Source organism: Nyctereutes procyonoides, unplaced genomic scaffold (assembly GCF_905146905.1).
Source record: "Nyctereutes procyonoides isolate TBG_1078 unplaced genomic scaffold, NYPRO_anot_genome, whole genome shotgun sequence".
NCBI classification, from domain to species: domain Eukaryota; kingdom Metazoa; phylum Chordata; class Mammalia; order Carnivora; family Canidae; genus Nyctereutes; species Nyctereutes procyonoides.
In genome coordinates, this window is record NW_026575044.1 from 5,077,412 (window position 1) to 5,093,340 (window position 15,929).

General features: G+C 35.9%; 1 protein-coding gene across 4 annotated transcripts in view; it reads right to left on the reverse strand.

The window, feature by feature from the left end:
- Positions 1-15,929, reverse strand: part of RGS7 (regulator of G protein signaling 7) — a 502,122-nt gene that overhangs the window by 1,967 nt on the left and 484,226 nt on the right. For 3 of the 4 annotated variants that reach the window (XM_055324554.1, XM_055324553.1, XM_055324555.1), the window contains one exon: positions 15,450-15,530. The exons of the other annotated variant lie outside the window; for it this stretch is intronic. In XM_055324554.1, the coding sequence (XP_055180529.1) occupies positions 15,456-15,530 (75 nt within the window). In that variant the 3' untranslated portion in view covers positions 15,450-15,455. The remainder of the gene's footprint in view (positions 1-15,449; positions 15,531-15,929) is intronic. 4 annotated transcript variants of the gene reach the window in all.

Below are 15,929 nucleotides of genomic sequence, written 5' to 3' on the forward strand. Positions count from 1 at the left end.
TTGTTAACAAGACACCCTATTTTACATTATATATTGGCCTTATAAATAAGATATACTTTGCTCCTTCTTGCTACCTATCCTGTGCTTGTTTTCTCATTCATAAAATGAAGATAATCACAGTACCTACTAAAAGCTTTTTCTAAAGAATAATGAAACTAAATTGCTTAAAACTATTCTTGGAACATTCTATGTACTAAGTTTATGTTGGCTATTATCTCATTATACTATTACTATTATTGTTTTTATTGTTATATGCTTTCTCATTAGGATACTGACACCCAAAGTCACTATTCTGACTCTAAAAAGGCATAAAGTTGCTAATGAATTGGAATCTAAAATTATACTGCTTTTCCATCCCAAACCTGGACAATAGATTGATTAAATAATGTTGGAATCTAAAAGCTACCATCCTACATTTGAAGACCACACTATTTCCTACATTTACTACTGTGTTCATTTCTTGTGCTGTTAATATAAGTGTGTACATTTTATATATATTTCTTCTGAGAAATAGTAATGTATTTTTAAAAAGAGTTTACTGTTTCTAATGCCATTTGTGGGCTGGAGAAAATGCCATATTGGTTGAGGCGTAAAAGTGAATGCTTATATGGCAGAGGAGGAGGGGAAAGATGCTGATATAAAATTGTTATTTCTAAAACTGCAGATTAGTGTGATTTGTTAAAAACTATTGGGAAGAAGTGTGAAATAGTCATGTTGAAATAGTCATTTGAAATTCATATAATCATTTTTTGTTTGGACTGTGAAAACCAGTGTCATTTTTGTAAATCTAATAAATATTACCATGGCTCTCTTTCTACAGATTTTTGAAAATATCTTTGATGCTATTAGTACTTGGCCTGGTATGGGTTTCATTTAAAAGAGGGTGAGGTACAAGGTTAGCTTGACAGGCTGTTGTCCTAGGAGATAATTAAAAAATACTCATTCATGGAACTTCACAGAAAAGCACAGGCTTAGAGTCAACCTGGGGATTTATGATGATAGAAAAACAAATGAACAGAAATGGGAAACAGTCACACAATGAAACACTGTACGTGATAAGGACTGACCAAATATGTAATAAGGATATTTGTTATGTGCATTGAGAAAACTAAAGGGCAAATTTGGGTATAGCTAACAGTTTAAAAAAAATTACATGCCCCAGTCTAGGATCAAAGTAAAGAGCATGGGTGCCCATTAGTCATGTGGATTTGAAGATCTAGATCATTGGGATCTGTTCTGTAAATCCCGTGAAAAGCCTGCCTTATTTACATACTGGGGAAAAAATAGGCACTATTCTAGTGCACAAGGAAATACAATTGCTTACTTTATTGGCAAACCTTATATTAAAAAGAACACTGATCCTTTCTTGTAGTTAGGGAAGTGTGCATTTACATACCTGTTGTTTTGTAAAACTCCTTTTCAGTGTAGTTCCTTTGGAGGCTGTATGCAATCAGCCCCTGCCAATTAACTTTTCATAATTTTCCCAAGTTGAAGAATTTAAGAAATTTTTGTAGCTAGGTTCTAAAATCTTAATTCTGGAAACCGAGGGCTAAAAAAATCCTTACCAATTATTATTATTATTATTTTTTACTAAATTGCTTACAACTGAATTCTCTATGAATAGTATTTATTTTTAACCAAATCACTATATATGTGTTATGTTGTTTATACCTTCTCTTGTCAGATTCTAAAGAAAAAGGATTATATTGGAAACAGCAATCCATAGAGAAAGACAAAGACAGAAACTCGGAACAAAACAAGACAAAAATTCAAAATTCTATGAGATTTTGTAATATCCAGTTATTGGGCAAAAAGCTTAAAAAAAAGCAGCACATAATCAGTTTCAGGACAAAAATACAGCTCAGATTTTCTTGCATCTAAGTGAATGCAGAGCATCTACCTAATCTGCAATATAGTTATAAAAGCATATAAACAAAGAGAGTTTTCTGGTCTCTTACAGTAGAACTTCTTAAATGCTCCATAGAAATTTTATTATAGTTAGGAAAATATTCACCTCCCCCGACCAAAAAAAAAAAAAAAAAAGAAAAAGAAAAAAGAAAAAAAAAAGAAAGCCGCCAGAACAAGCAACCTATGTGTTTGTTTTTAACTCTTCCAAGGTAACTACCAATAGTTAAGAATTTTACATGATTTAGAAATTCTTGCTTTCTTTTTAATTTTATTTATTTATTTTATTTATTTATTCATGAGTAACACAGAGAGAGGCAGAGACACAAGCAGGCTCCATGCAGGGAGCCCAATGTGGGGATTCAATCCTGGGACTTCAGGATCATGCCCTGAGCTGAAGGCAGATGCTTAACCGCTGAGCCACCCATGCATTTCTAAAGTTTTTCTTGTTCTTATTAAATAGTAACAGAAAGTTGACAATAAGGAGCTGTGAGTCAGCAGAAACGAACATGAAAGCCAGGCTCTTCCTTCCAGTCTGAGAGCGTGGGGCACTAGGGAGATGAAGGCCACTCTCCATCCTCCTTTCCTGCAGACACTTATCCACAAAAGGAGTGGAGATAAGCTGGATTTTCTTGGGCGATTAAGACACTTGTTTTATTACTGTTGTAAAAACACACACATCAGTCTTTCCTGATCTATAGGACACCAAACAGAAACGAAGGGATAACATGTTTAGAAGAGGGCAGCCCTGGTGGTTTAGCAGTTTAGCGCTGCCTTCAGCCCAGGGTGTGATCCTGGAGACTCCGGATGGAGTCCCACCACGTTGGGATCAAGTCCCACCCACATCAGGCTCCCAGCCTGGAGCCTGCTTCTCTCTGTCTCTCTCTCTGTCTCTCTAATAAATAAATTAAAAAAAAGAAAGTTAAAAAAATGTTTAGAAGATAGTCAAAGAAAAGATTAAGGAGAAAAATAGGGGATTATCAGCATCTTTGGGATTAAAAAAATAGGTAACCTTTTAACTCTTGCACTCTCTTATAATTCCAACTTGTATGTTTCTTGTCCTTGCCTCCTAGTCTCTGTTTTGTGTTGCTGTAGACTCAGAAGTACATTCTAGAATGCCTGTAGGCTCCAGAGGCTCCAGAGGCCACAGACCAAGAACAGGAAAGTGCAAGTTTTGCCATCTCAGGGTCTGTTGTACGTGATCCAGTTGTCTGACCAGAGAGAGGCCCAGGCCCACTGCTACATGATAAGGTGCTGATTGTTTGGTGATAATATGATACTGCTGGACTAGAGATAGGGAGTGCAATTAGAGGCACTGAACTTAAGGATACTGTTTGTTCTTTTACTCTCATGTTGAAAATGCCCTGCTTCACTTATAAATACTATCGCCTTTGCCTGGATTCCAAAATCTAGCTTTCCTGGCTTTTCAAACTGCCTGTTGTCACTCCACAAAATGAATGATACTTTGGCCTTTGCACCTGATACTCTAACAGCTTGGTCACCTACCCATGTATCTATCTGTTCAGATTGTACTCACTTTTCAAAGGTGACCTTCTTATCCATGTCCTTGCTAGAGCCTTCTAACTGCCCCCTAAACTCCTCTGGTGATTCTCTCTGGACTGTCTTGCCCAGAGAATCAGACCTCACATATTTATAAGTCATTTTGTATAACTCATTAGGTCAACTGGCTTGGTGAAACAATCAACAGCTGTTAAACAACATTCACATTATAGAATCCCTCAATACATACTCGATTCTTTGCCTGAGCTGATTGAGTTCCTCGGCTGAAATTATATTTAAAAAATAAGCTCCTGGAAACTAAGGTAACAAGACTCAAATATCTTGGGTTAAGTAAATTTTACCTTAAGGGAAGAGAGACACAGTGGAGTGACATATGGCGAATACTGGTCATGCCCTAAATATAGACTAATTGACAGAATCTGGGCCTGTTTAACTCATTTTGCTTTGGTTGTTCCTATCAAGAACACTAGCTGGGAAGGTGTTAAGAAAGAATTGAAGCGAAAGTAGGTGTTTGGAAATCTCTTCCCTGCTGGAAATGGAACCAATTCTCCTGGGCAAACTTGTAGCTGAGTTTACTAAACGTGTGAATAATTTTAACAAAACTATGGAGAGTGTCAGTTCCTAGAAAGTTAAAGATAAGCTCAAATTCACTGGGTGTTATACTATATGTTGGCAAATTGAACTTCAATAAAAACAAATGAAAAAAAGATAAGCTCAAATTGTTGAGAAGAAGGAAGGAAGGAGGTACTATAGGTAAGGAGATAAACTATAGATAGTTTGGGAGCTGGTATGTATAATGTGGAGCACTGAAAAAAATTCTATTATTATGTACTAAAAAGAGAGGGTTTATGAACATGTTTACATTTAAGTATCTATTACTAGCTTCCTGTTTAGACTGAGAAAGAAAACTTAAAGCCAAATACTTTCATTTCCTTAGCTTAAAATATTTAGAAAAAATGAGGAAAACAGAAAAATATAGAGAAGAAATAAATGTTACTTGAATAGTTATTTACCTACTATGTATCCTTTTTTATAAAAATATTTTAATTTCATTTTTTTACAAAAATGAAATTATACTGTGCATAGTATTGGCTTGTTATCATTAACAGACATCTTAAAATATTATATTTTGGTCAATTATTCATGTTACATGTGTTTTCTAAAATATTGTTTTGTTCAAATTCATTGCATTAGTGGGCAAGATCAATTTAGATAGATGCTACCAACATTAAGAAAAAAATTAAATATTATAGAATAAATAGGAATATATCAAAGTGCATCACATATAATAAAGGAATGTACTGTTTCTGAAATGTTATTTTAGTTACACATATAAACACACACAAGCGTTTATATAGTAATACAATATATTACATATACATACAAACACAAACACATATGCATTCCTATGTCAAATGTGGGTGGAAAAAAGATGACAGTCACTGCTCTAAAATCTCATTTTTAATAACTGCATAATATTCCATCAGGTATATCTACCTTAATGTATTTAAGAAATTCACAATTGTACATTAAGATTGTGTTTTATATTTTATATATGATGCAATGAATATTCTTGTATGCATGTAGGTTTTCTTAAGATTAAATTATTAACAGTTGAATTACTGACTGAAAGTGCAAGAAGAATTTTAAAACTTTTGACACATTCTGTAAAGTTTTGTTGAAAAAAGTGTTTAGAAATTTATATTCCTATTAACAGTGTAATAAATCACTGATTTACTTACCCCTTTTCTCACACTAGAAAAAAATACTAAAAATAAGCTACTTGGAGGAAAAAGTTATTTTGTTGCTTTTTAAATTATACTGGGCTACTAATGAAGATAGGTTTTCTGTTTGTTCTCTCATGTATTTATTATTTGTATCCTTTTAAACTGTTCAAGTGCTTTGTTCATTTTTCTAATGGCATATTGTCCTTCTAATTCTTTGTTTGCAAAGAACTCCTCATGTAAACTATGTTAGATCTTTGTCATGTACATGCTCATGGGTTTACCAGACCTGATGACAGGAGGTCACTAAAACAAAGGTTTATGGAATAAGATATATAGTGCTCTTTCATGGTACCTCTGTAGCCAAGACAGAGAAGGGTGAGTTCATAACTAAACAAACAACCATCTTCGTGGTGTGCTAGTTACTGGAGCAGTGGAAATCTGCCTTCCTCTCTGTTCTTTATGGCATTTTAATCAGTTATTTTCACCATTAAACTGATGTAGTTCTGATAAAATGTATGTATGATGCAAATTTGGCAACCTTGTTAAAAGGCTGGGTAACAAAGAAATACTGTGAAAACTTATTTTATTTATTTTATTTTTTAAAAGATTTATTTATTTATTTATGATAGACATAGAGAGAGAGAGAGAGAGAGAGAGAGAGAGAGAGAGGCAGAGACACAGGAGGAGGGAGAAGCAGGCTCCATGCCGGGAGCCCGACGTCGGACTCGATCCCGGGACGCCCTGGGCCAAAGGCAGGCGCTAAACCGTTGAGCCACCCAAGGATCCCTGAAAACTTATTTTATAAAGCTATAACTCACAAGATAGAGTTTAATGAAAAGAAGGATAAAAACCAAACTTAGATTAAAATAAGTAAACATTAAACCAAAATTCTAGCTGCAAAAGACAAGATTGAGGAGATCTCATTTCATGAGAAAAACAATTTTTTTTTTTTAAAGTTTAAGACCCAAATGACTCTCCATTTTGACATGGCTGCGTTAAGCTCGGGTGGGGGAACTGATGCAATTTTCAGGCTGGTTTGTAAAAGTTACATGACATGTTCTTTCCTCCTATTTCCTTTCCTGTTGAAAGACATTATTCCCAATGTCTGTTGGTTGGGTTACATCTTGAGTATTGTGTTCAGTTCTGTTTTGGAGGACTATTCACAGACAAATGTAGGAAGTAAGCAACTAAGATGATAAAAGAACAGGAGATTATTAAATTAGAAACATTAGAAATACACTTTCCTGTGCAAGTCTCACTCAGATTTAGTTTGACAGCAATTTTTAAGTGTTTATCTAGTTTTATTGTGTTTAGCTTAGTTTTCATAGGAACATCTATTTTTCTTTTCATACTCAAATTTCAGCAGCTAATATATTTAAGTAAATTCTGTAATTACTATCAATTCAGTAATTATAAACTGAACATGGGAACAAACACAATTGACTCTTCATCATATAATTCAACTGGTGGTTGCAAAATGGGATGGGCACAACTGGAGTAGCCTCTCAGCTGTGACAGTGTGCCCTTGGCATCTATCACTGGAGAGAAGAGAGCATCCATCAGTTAGTCTAGGGCAATGGTTTTCAGAGGGTAGTATCAAAGCCAGTAGGAATAGATAGTATCACTTAAGAATTAGTTAAAGATGAAAATTCTTGGATCTCACCAGAAAAATAGTAATCAGACCTCATAAGAGGCAAGAGGTTTAGCAATCTGTCTTACCACGTGTTTCTGCTGCAGTCAAATGTGAGAACCACTGATCCCTGGTAAGGAGAGGTCTGGTAGGAATGCTTCTACCTGGATCACAGTTTGTAAACATTATTTTGTTCTGACATGTTTGTAACAAATGCAAATAGGGAAAGAAAAAGAGGAGGGGGTGGAGAAAATGATTCTGGCTCAGTTTATCTGTGATGAAGTCATGAAATATGTGTTTTCCAAGTCCCTGGCGATTTTGAGATATGGGATATGGGTAGTTGACACACAGAAAAACAATGAATTAGAGATTTTTAACTAAAGGAATTAAAAGGAACACTTGAGAGGAGTTGATATAATCACACCTTTAAGTACTTTGACAGCTGTCTAGATCTAGATGAGTGCTTGGTTTATTCTGTCCTGTTCTGGAGACAGAAGTAGGGTCATTATATGGAAGTTACAGAAAAGCAGATTAGGGTGAAAATAAGAAGTGAATTTCTAGAAGGTGGTGTGGAGTGTCTGCAACATCTAGGGCTCCCACATCTCTGGAGTTTGGGAGACAGCAAATGCTAGATGCCTACTTGTCACTGAGTCCACAGAAGAGGTTCACACAATGGGCTGGAAACTGGACCTGCAGGAATTGGAGCCTCTACATTTTTTTTTTTCAATTTGGAGGCTCCAAAAAATTCATCTTTCTCAGTATATTCATAAAGTACCTTGAAGACTTAACTCTTAAAATTAGAAAGGATAAAGACTTCCCAACAGCCTTTACTGTCTGGTATTAGAAATATGTTCCTTCTAGATATTAAGAAGTATATTTCAAGTGAATAGTCTTGATAATAGATGCCTGTATTCCCCTTTGTATCTCAGCCATGTCTACTGGGTAATTTTTTTTCTATTGCTGATGAAATAGATGGGAAAAGAATCTTTCATATCAAAGCAAATAAACTGAAACTACTTGATAAACCAAAAAAATGGTAGAAATTTTCTCCAGAAACAATAGTCAGTGTAGTTTTAAAATGGTATTTTAAAATTCCAATAACTATCACAAGACTATCTTAATAATGGTCTTTTCTGGTTGGAATTACAGGTACAAGTATTGTATTTAGAGTTGTTCAATGTTTGTTCTTATTACTCTTAGATCCTGGCCATTGAAAAACAACAATGAAAAAAACAGCCATCAAAATGTGACACATAATGCAGAGGATATGGGATTTTGTCCAGTTTGGGCTTGCACTATGGTACTTGGCAAGTGCCTAAGAAAATGCAGGAGGGTGTCTGTAGAATTGAACATAATATATCTATATCTAAACATGTATACAATTTATATAAATATGTCTATTGTTTATGTATTTTAAATTGATTATTTTAGTTTTATTGCCTCTAAATACTAGCAAAAATTACAGAAAAGTAAAAATCACATGCATAGCTGGACATCAGCATAAAAATGGCTTTCTTTTCTTTCTTTTTTTTTAATGGCTTTCTTTTCTGAAAAATGTTTCAGAAAGGAATACCAACAACACGTAATGATGGTACATGTGCTTTAGAATGGGTAACTGAAAAGAAGAAATATATGACTTGGTGATGATACAGGGCTGCCTAGTAATGACATCATATCTAGAAATAATTAACATATGACATGTCCTCCTGTCTCTAGGTTCTCCTAATTTGCTTTCTACCTGCATCTTCTGCAGAGATGAAGATGGCCCAGTGTGTGGATCCAGGATACACGGTGTCTCCTTGATTACCTTCTTTTGTACTATGCTCCTCTAAGTTGGAGACCTCATAGCAATCCTTGCCTGCAACACCACTGCATTTGTCAGGTCCTCAGAACTCTTTCTGGTTCTACCTTTGACCCCTCTCCTTCAGAGCCATTCCCCAACTATACAGTAAGTGGGTCTCTTGCTTAGGCCTTAACTTTCTTTCTCCCTGCCTCTTCTGTGCTGCTTTAAGAGAAACGGTCATGATTTACATGAAGTAAGCTAGCAGAAAGCTAGTAGGAATATCTGTTCATTGAATAGTTACCTTTTTTTTGAGAATGAACCAACTTAGGTGCACATGTTAGTGGTGTCCCAAAAGTAGTTATTTCCATTAATATCTTATCTGTTATGAACTGTAAACTTCCTAATAGCAGTGGCTGTATCAGAATGTTTAAGCCATCAGAATGGCTTACAGCTATTATCTATGTATTCTAAGATAAGGAGCAAAGTGTCTGACCCATAGTAGATGCTTAATAACTGTTTTTGTTGTTGCTGTTGTTATTATTGGATTAAAGAATTCAATAGTGCTTGGATACATGGGTACTACTGGGTTATAAACCTGTTACATACAGCCTCCAGGATGGTTGCTAGCTACACAGGAAGCTGGGGCCTTGTAACCATTGGTGTAAATCCAAGGCCTCCAGTATATTAAAACAGTACTTTGGGAAATGCTATTAAACTTCTGCCTCTGACATATGTGCTAGCAACAGGGAAATTTCCCACTGGGGACTTCCTACTCAGCAGTCTCAGATCATTCCCTAGAAACCCCTAGGGTTGCACTGGATGCTCCCTGACCAAAAACCACTATATATTCCACAGTTTATAGAACTTGAGTGGCGATTTAAGATCTAATGATGCTACTAGGGGAAAGTAAAGATAAGTTGTCCAAACGAAATAGGCTACATAGTCTGATAGATTCCACACCGATCAATTTACATCATGCTGCAGGGAACCTGAAATTGCTTTCTAAGCTAAGTTATCACCGTAAATAGTTTCAGTAAAAGAAGATGGATAGCCATATATGCCAACAACAAAATGATAAATGAGGTGAGATTCAGGTCCATAAAAGAAAGAGGAGAAAATGGTTCATCCTTGAGCGGACTGATTTTAGGTTTTCTGATAATATCTATGGTGGGAAAGCCAATAACCAGTTTATAAATTATAGTTACCTAAGATGTTCTAGGAATTTTCTGTCACAGATCTCTATGAACATACCTGTAATCTCAAGCAACAAAGTCTACAGAACTCAACCAGAAAAAAATATGCACAAAGTTCTCCTTATGGTAAATTCAAAGATGTACAGATATAAAATCAAAACCTACCCTCTCATAGTTCATAATCCTATCATGATAGACGTTTATGTGAAGAAGATTATGTGCTTCATTATGAGGGATGTATATGTAAATCAAGGATCTCACTAACTCCATGGAGGTCTTACTATAATCCAACTTCATTAGTATAAACACAATGTAGAGTATGACCATTCTGAATACTATACGATTTGTCTCTGCTTCATTGTGGTAGAAATTGCTATCAAAGGAAATGAAAGTAAAGATAGGCTGTAGTATAGTCAAAACTTAATGTATGTTAAATGAATGAATAATCTGGACCCAGTAAAATGGTATATAAAACAATGATAAAAATGTAGCATATGAGTGGATCTTAGATTACTTGGTCAATTTTCCCTGTTGGTATTATTCATGGTGAATACAAATAAAAATGAACAAGTGGCAAGTGATAAATTTATACATTTTCCCTTTCGGTGCTTTGGGATCCAACAAAGTTTATCTACACGAATGTACCTGTAAACCCAAATAGCAAAATCTAGAGCACTTGACCAGAAGTGCCATGGTTTAAGCAGAGCCAGTGTCCACTCCAAATGGGGGTCCACATGAATAGATTTGACACTGCATTGACCTACTCCTACCATTGCTCACAGCTCATCAGGGGCTGTATTTCCCAAACCTGGAATCTGTATTATTAATGGGGTTGTACTGAAGTGACAGGGTGGTCTCAGTGTATAATCCTGATGGTTGTTAGGGTACCTAGAGAATATTTTTTTTCCAGGTGAATCACCACTTTAATGTCTGCAGGGGACCTTCAGGGAGGTGGGAGGGGGGTGCGAAGAAGGGGGCAGGGGCACCAGGGAGCAGGTGCAGAGAGTGAGGGATGGACAGATGCTCCAAAGACAGAGATCCTCATGAAGGTTGCTGAGGAGCAGATGCTTAGCTACCAGAGAGGTGGTCCCACCTCTGATGGGAGACCTAGAGAATATTTTATGTAGATTTCACATTTGATGAAAACCAAGCTAACAATCATTTAATCAGGACTAGAAACAACCCATAGGGTCATTGACAGTATCTTAGAAATATAATGAAAGACTTCATTATATAACAGAAACCTTCATACTGTTTTCCAGAATGTCTGCACAAGTTTGTATTCCCACCAACAGTGTAAGAGGATTCCCTTTTCTTCACATCCTTGCCAACATCTGTTGTGTCTTGTGTTAATTTTAGCGATTCTGACAGGTATGAAGTGGCATCTCATCATGTTTTCGATTTGTAGTTCCCTAATGATGAGTGATGTTGAGCATCATTTCATGTGTCTGTTAGCCATCTTGATGTCTACTTTGAAGAAATGTCTCTATATGTTTTCTACCATTTCTTAATTGGATTATTTATTGTTTGAGTATTGAGTTTGATAAGATATTTATAGATTTTGGATACTATCCTATGACCCAGCAATTGCACTACTAAGTATTTACCCAAAGGATATAAAAATGCTGATTTTTTTTTAATGATAGTCACAGAGAGAGAGAGAGGCAGAGACACAGGCAGAGGGAGAAGCAGGCTCCATGCACCGGGAGCCCGACGTGGGATTTGATCCCGGGTCTCCAGGATCGCGCCCTGGGCCAAAGGCAGGCGCCAAACCGCTGCGCCACCCAGGGATCCCCTAAAAATGCTGATTTAAAGGGGCACATGCACCCTGATGTTTATAGCAGCATTATCAACAATAGCCAAATTAAGGAAAGAGCCCACATATCCACTGGCTGATGAATGGATAAAGACATTGTGAGATATATATGATATGGGTGGAGCTAGAGTATATTATGCTAATTGCAGTAAGTCAGTCAGAGAAAGATAAAAACCATATGATTTGCTTCATATGTGGAATTTAAGAAACAAAGTAGATGAACATAGGGAATGGCAAAAAAAAAAAAAGAGAGAGAGAGAGAGGGGAGCAAACCATAAGAGACTCTTAACTATAGAGAACAAACTGAGGGTTGATGTAAGGGAGATGGGGAGAGGATGGGCTAGATGGTGATGGGCATTAAGGAGAGCACATGATGAGAAGAGCACAGGGTGTTACACTATATGTTGGCAAATTGAGTTTAAATAAATTTTTTTTAAAAAGACTTGAAAAAATAAAACCTAAATTTGTATTTTAAAAAAGAATTTAATTAGATGTAACCAAAAAGAACATTCTAAAAGAACTGTTATATCTTTCACATTTTTTAACACTCCAAGCAAGTTATAGGATTTATATTTACATTTCTTCTTATCTATGTGCATACTTATCAATTATAGAGTTAAATAAAGATTTGATCCCAAAAGGTCAACTGATTTCAGGGTCAACTCAGTGCTTTTGTTAAAATTCTCTCACAGAGTTTCCACAACTTCTGGTAATTTGTGACCATCTCCAGAGCACACCTTCCCCATCAGGGCAGTGGAAATGGGATAACAAATGGTCATGATATCTATTCTGTTAGTCTTTTAAAGGCTCTGCAGATACTGGGCTTCATTGAGAAAGGGTAAAATTTTTCCCTAAAAGCAATTGGATTATTGAGTTCCTGGGAGTTCAATAACGAACACTCTCTATTTCTCATTTCTCATTTTTAGCCCAGAGTCTGGCTGATTTAACTTCCCCTTCACACCAACTGAGGAGAGGAGGTGAGTAGTACTGTCAGCACTTGATTTATGAATTTTGGTTGAAGGCATGGACAATCAATCCTCATAGCCTGTTTTCCTCGTATTTTCTGTGTGTTCTCCTTGAGGTTTGTGTGGCAGGCAGATGTCATGAGACTTTAGTGGTTGCAGAAATGGGGTCAGATTTGGTGATGGAGACATCAACTTAATAACATTTAAAGGCATGAGAGAACAGTAAATCTTGAAAGACTTTACCCCTAAGGTCTTATCTGATGACAAGGAAAACAAAATAATAAAAAAGTAAATTATAGGAAATGAGAGGTCTTGAGACAACAGGGCAAGGTGAAGGTATTACACAAATATGAGTTTTATTTATCCTTCCAGTGTTGGGCATAATGAATGAAAATGAGTAATCAATAGAGTAATGAATTTAAAATCAGAATTTGCTTCCAGTTCTGAGTCTTATACTCAACAACTGAGTGATACTGGTGAGGGGATCTCATCTTACTATTTCTTAATTTGCTCATCTGTGAAAGGGTAGTGGCACCTGCCTGGTCATCTCCCAAGACTGCCATGTATGTAAACAGCAACAACAAAACAAAACAAACAAAAAAGAATGTCTTTGGAACATTGCAAAATGCCATGCAACTGTTAACTGTTTATTATAATTATTCTCCAAGGTGCTGGTAAGAGTTTGTTACTCTCAGTAACCAACAGAAGTTCCAATGGTATTGAGAACTGTCTAGCAAAAAAATTTTGATCTCGTATGTAACAAAACAGTGATGCTATTAAGCTATTAAATATTGCTATTGGAAGAATATTAAGGAGCAAAATGTTCAATGGAAAAAGAATTTGGGAAAAATGAATTTTGGGTTAGTGTCAGCTCCTTTAAGGCTGTGTGATTCTGGGCAAATTATGCACCTCCTCTGACTCTTCAGTTTTCGCACTGATAACATGAGTATAATAATTTGAGTATAACAATAATAATACAATAAAATGGGTATAATAATACCTAACTTGCAGGGTCAGATTATATTAAGTTAGGTAAGATAAAGTTCCTAGGGCAGAGCCTAGTTCAGTGGCAGGCACTCAGTGAACATGAACTATTATGATCTCACTTTGCAATGTTCTTTTCATAGTCTACATACTTATTTACCTGTATGTTCCCTACTCTATTTCTTTTTTGAATAGTCTGTCCTGTAGCCTCCCTGTAATTTACCAGACTAACCTGCACATAGGAGTCCTTTAAAATGTTTATTTAAACTACAAATTTCCTTCATTATGTCTACCTGGTCATAATAAAATCACTCATCCTTCATCTTGTGTAAGAATTACTTTATTGATCCTGTAAAGATATCCTATTCAATTTATTATGTAGTACTTACATAATGCTGACCATAAAAGTGATCATAAACATGGAGCAAAACAAGACCAAGGGAAAGTAAAAAAGAAATAAGAATAGAAAGAATTAAAGGGAACTTTAAATAGAAACTAACCATCCTAAGATTTAATGTGGTATAATACATCAATTTTTGTTTTTGTATATAGCTAATTTTCAGGATAGACACTTACTTCTCATGACTCATAAGTATATTTGTTTGTATTCTATGGAGGGAATCAGAGAGATTTTCTAAATTCCTTACTCCATCTCTTCAGAAGTATGACAGAAACAAAATATTCAGTTAAAACTATTAATTTTTGTTTTCCTGGATGGAAAAAGTGACCGTGAACAATGGTGTCTGAAGATTATCTGTAACTTATTTGCATGTTGTATGCAAATGTATGAAAGAAGATGCTACACAACTTCTCTTTCTCCAGTAATTTCAGCCTTTTCTCCACTTCCCCTTAAAAAGATGGTTGCCCTTCTTGTTCTAGTGAAATCCAGTATGTCCAGTTAAATATAATTGCCTCTGAGAATTCTCACATTATCTATGGGTGCTTCCTCCCTACCGCAACACCAAGTAGAAATAGTTTATCTTTCTCCCGTGTGTCACATCTTGTTTATACCTCCAGGCTCCTTAGCAGTTAAAGTCTCTACCCTCTACATGCTCCTGAGACATAGCACAATGGCTGGAATATGGCTGTCATTTCATGTATGAATTTTGACTGAAGGCTGTAGATAACTGAGCCTGTCTTCCCCTTATTTCCTAGCTTTTCTTAAAGTTTGCAGCGTGTGACAATGGGGTACTATTTTAAGAGTTGGGGAAGTTAGAATTGGGGATGGTGTTGGAGGAAAGACAACCATTTTGCTTCCCTTTTCCATCTTCCTTATGTTGTGTTATTATTTTAAATTATACCACAGAAACTTCCATTCCAATCTTTAAAACAATATTCTGTCAGCATTATGTTAGAAAGGGATGAATTTAGAAAAAAATTCTTAAACATTGCACAGACCACTGTGCAACAGCCTTATGTCTACTTTCTCCAGAAAAATCTTGAAGCTTTTTAAAAATATTGTCTTTATCTTCCCATGGTGACTTATGAAGCATGTTTAGGAAAATTTTATTTTAAAGGTCAGAGATTCCAATAAAGCCAGCCAAAATTTTGTGAAGTTTATAGAGTGATTAATTCCTGGAGTCCTTCATTTTCCAGCCCTTTAATTTGTGCAATCACATTGAATGTTCAAAGCATATACTGCTATTTAAACTCTTTCAAATACTCTGTGCCGAGTCACAACTGGCAATTCATAAATAGAAATGATTAACATTCCCCACCACAAAGATCCTTGAAGGAAACTAAAAACAAAAACAGCATCTTTGTTGAATCCAATCTGCTTACATTTCAACACACATAACTCCACTTAACTGGCCATCACAGCAAAAGCCACAACACACACACACACACACACAGCAGCATGGAGCTAACCACACAACTCAACAGACAATGCAGACAAACTTGAGTATAAACCAAGATTTTTCTACCTCTTTTCATAACAGGTTAGTGCTGGCCCTCAGTGTTGGTGTACAGTTTTTATGGCATGGGAAAATAGGGATGTTTCTGCCCTATAAAAATAAATGTGTTGAAGGCTTTAGTTTGAGTTTATACAACGTCAGAAAGTTCCAAAGGCACTGGCACAATACAAAAAGAAAAAAAAAAAGAATCCCACAAACAAATATATCACCAAAATATCACCAAAACACATGGCAAGATACTAGGAAAACAGTGGTAGGAAAACTACTGGTTTCCTGGATGATTTATGCAACAGTTTTCAACACCTTCCTGAAAAATAAAGCATAAGAGAGGCATGCTGGTGGGTCTTTGGTGGGGCATATCTTGTCACCGACCACCATTCATACCAAGTTTTTGGCTTTAAACTGCTCATTAGGTCATTTTCTCCCTGCAGAGGTAAAAAGCACAGAATCCTCATTGTTCTTTATCTTTTAAGCCTTAGGAAGGGCTAA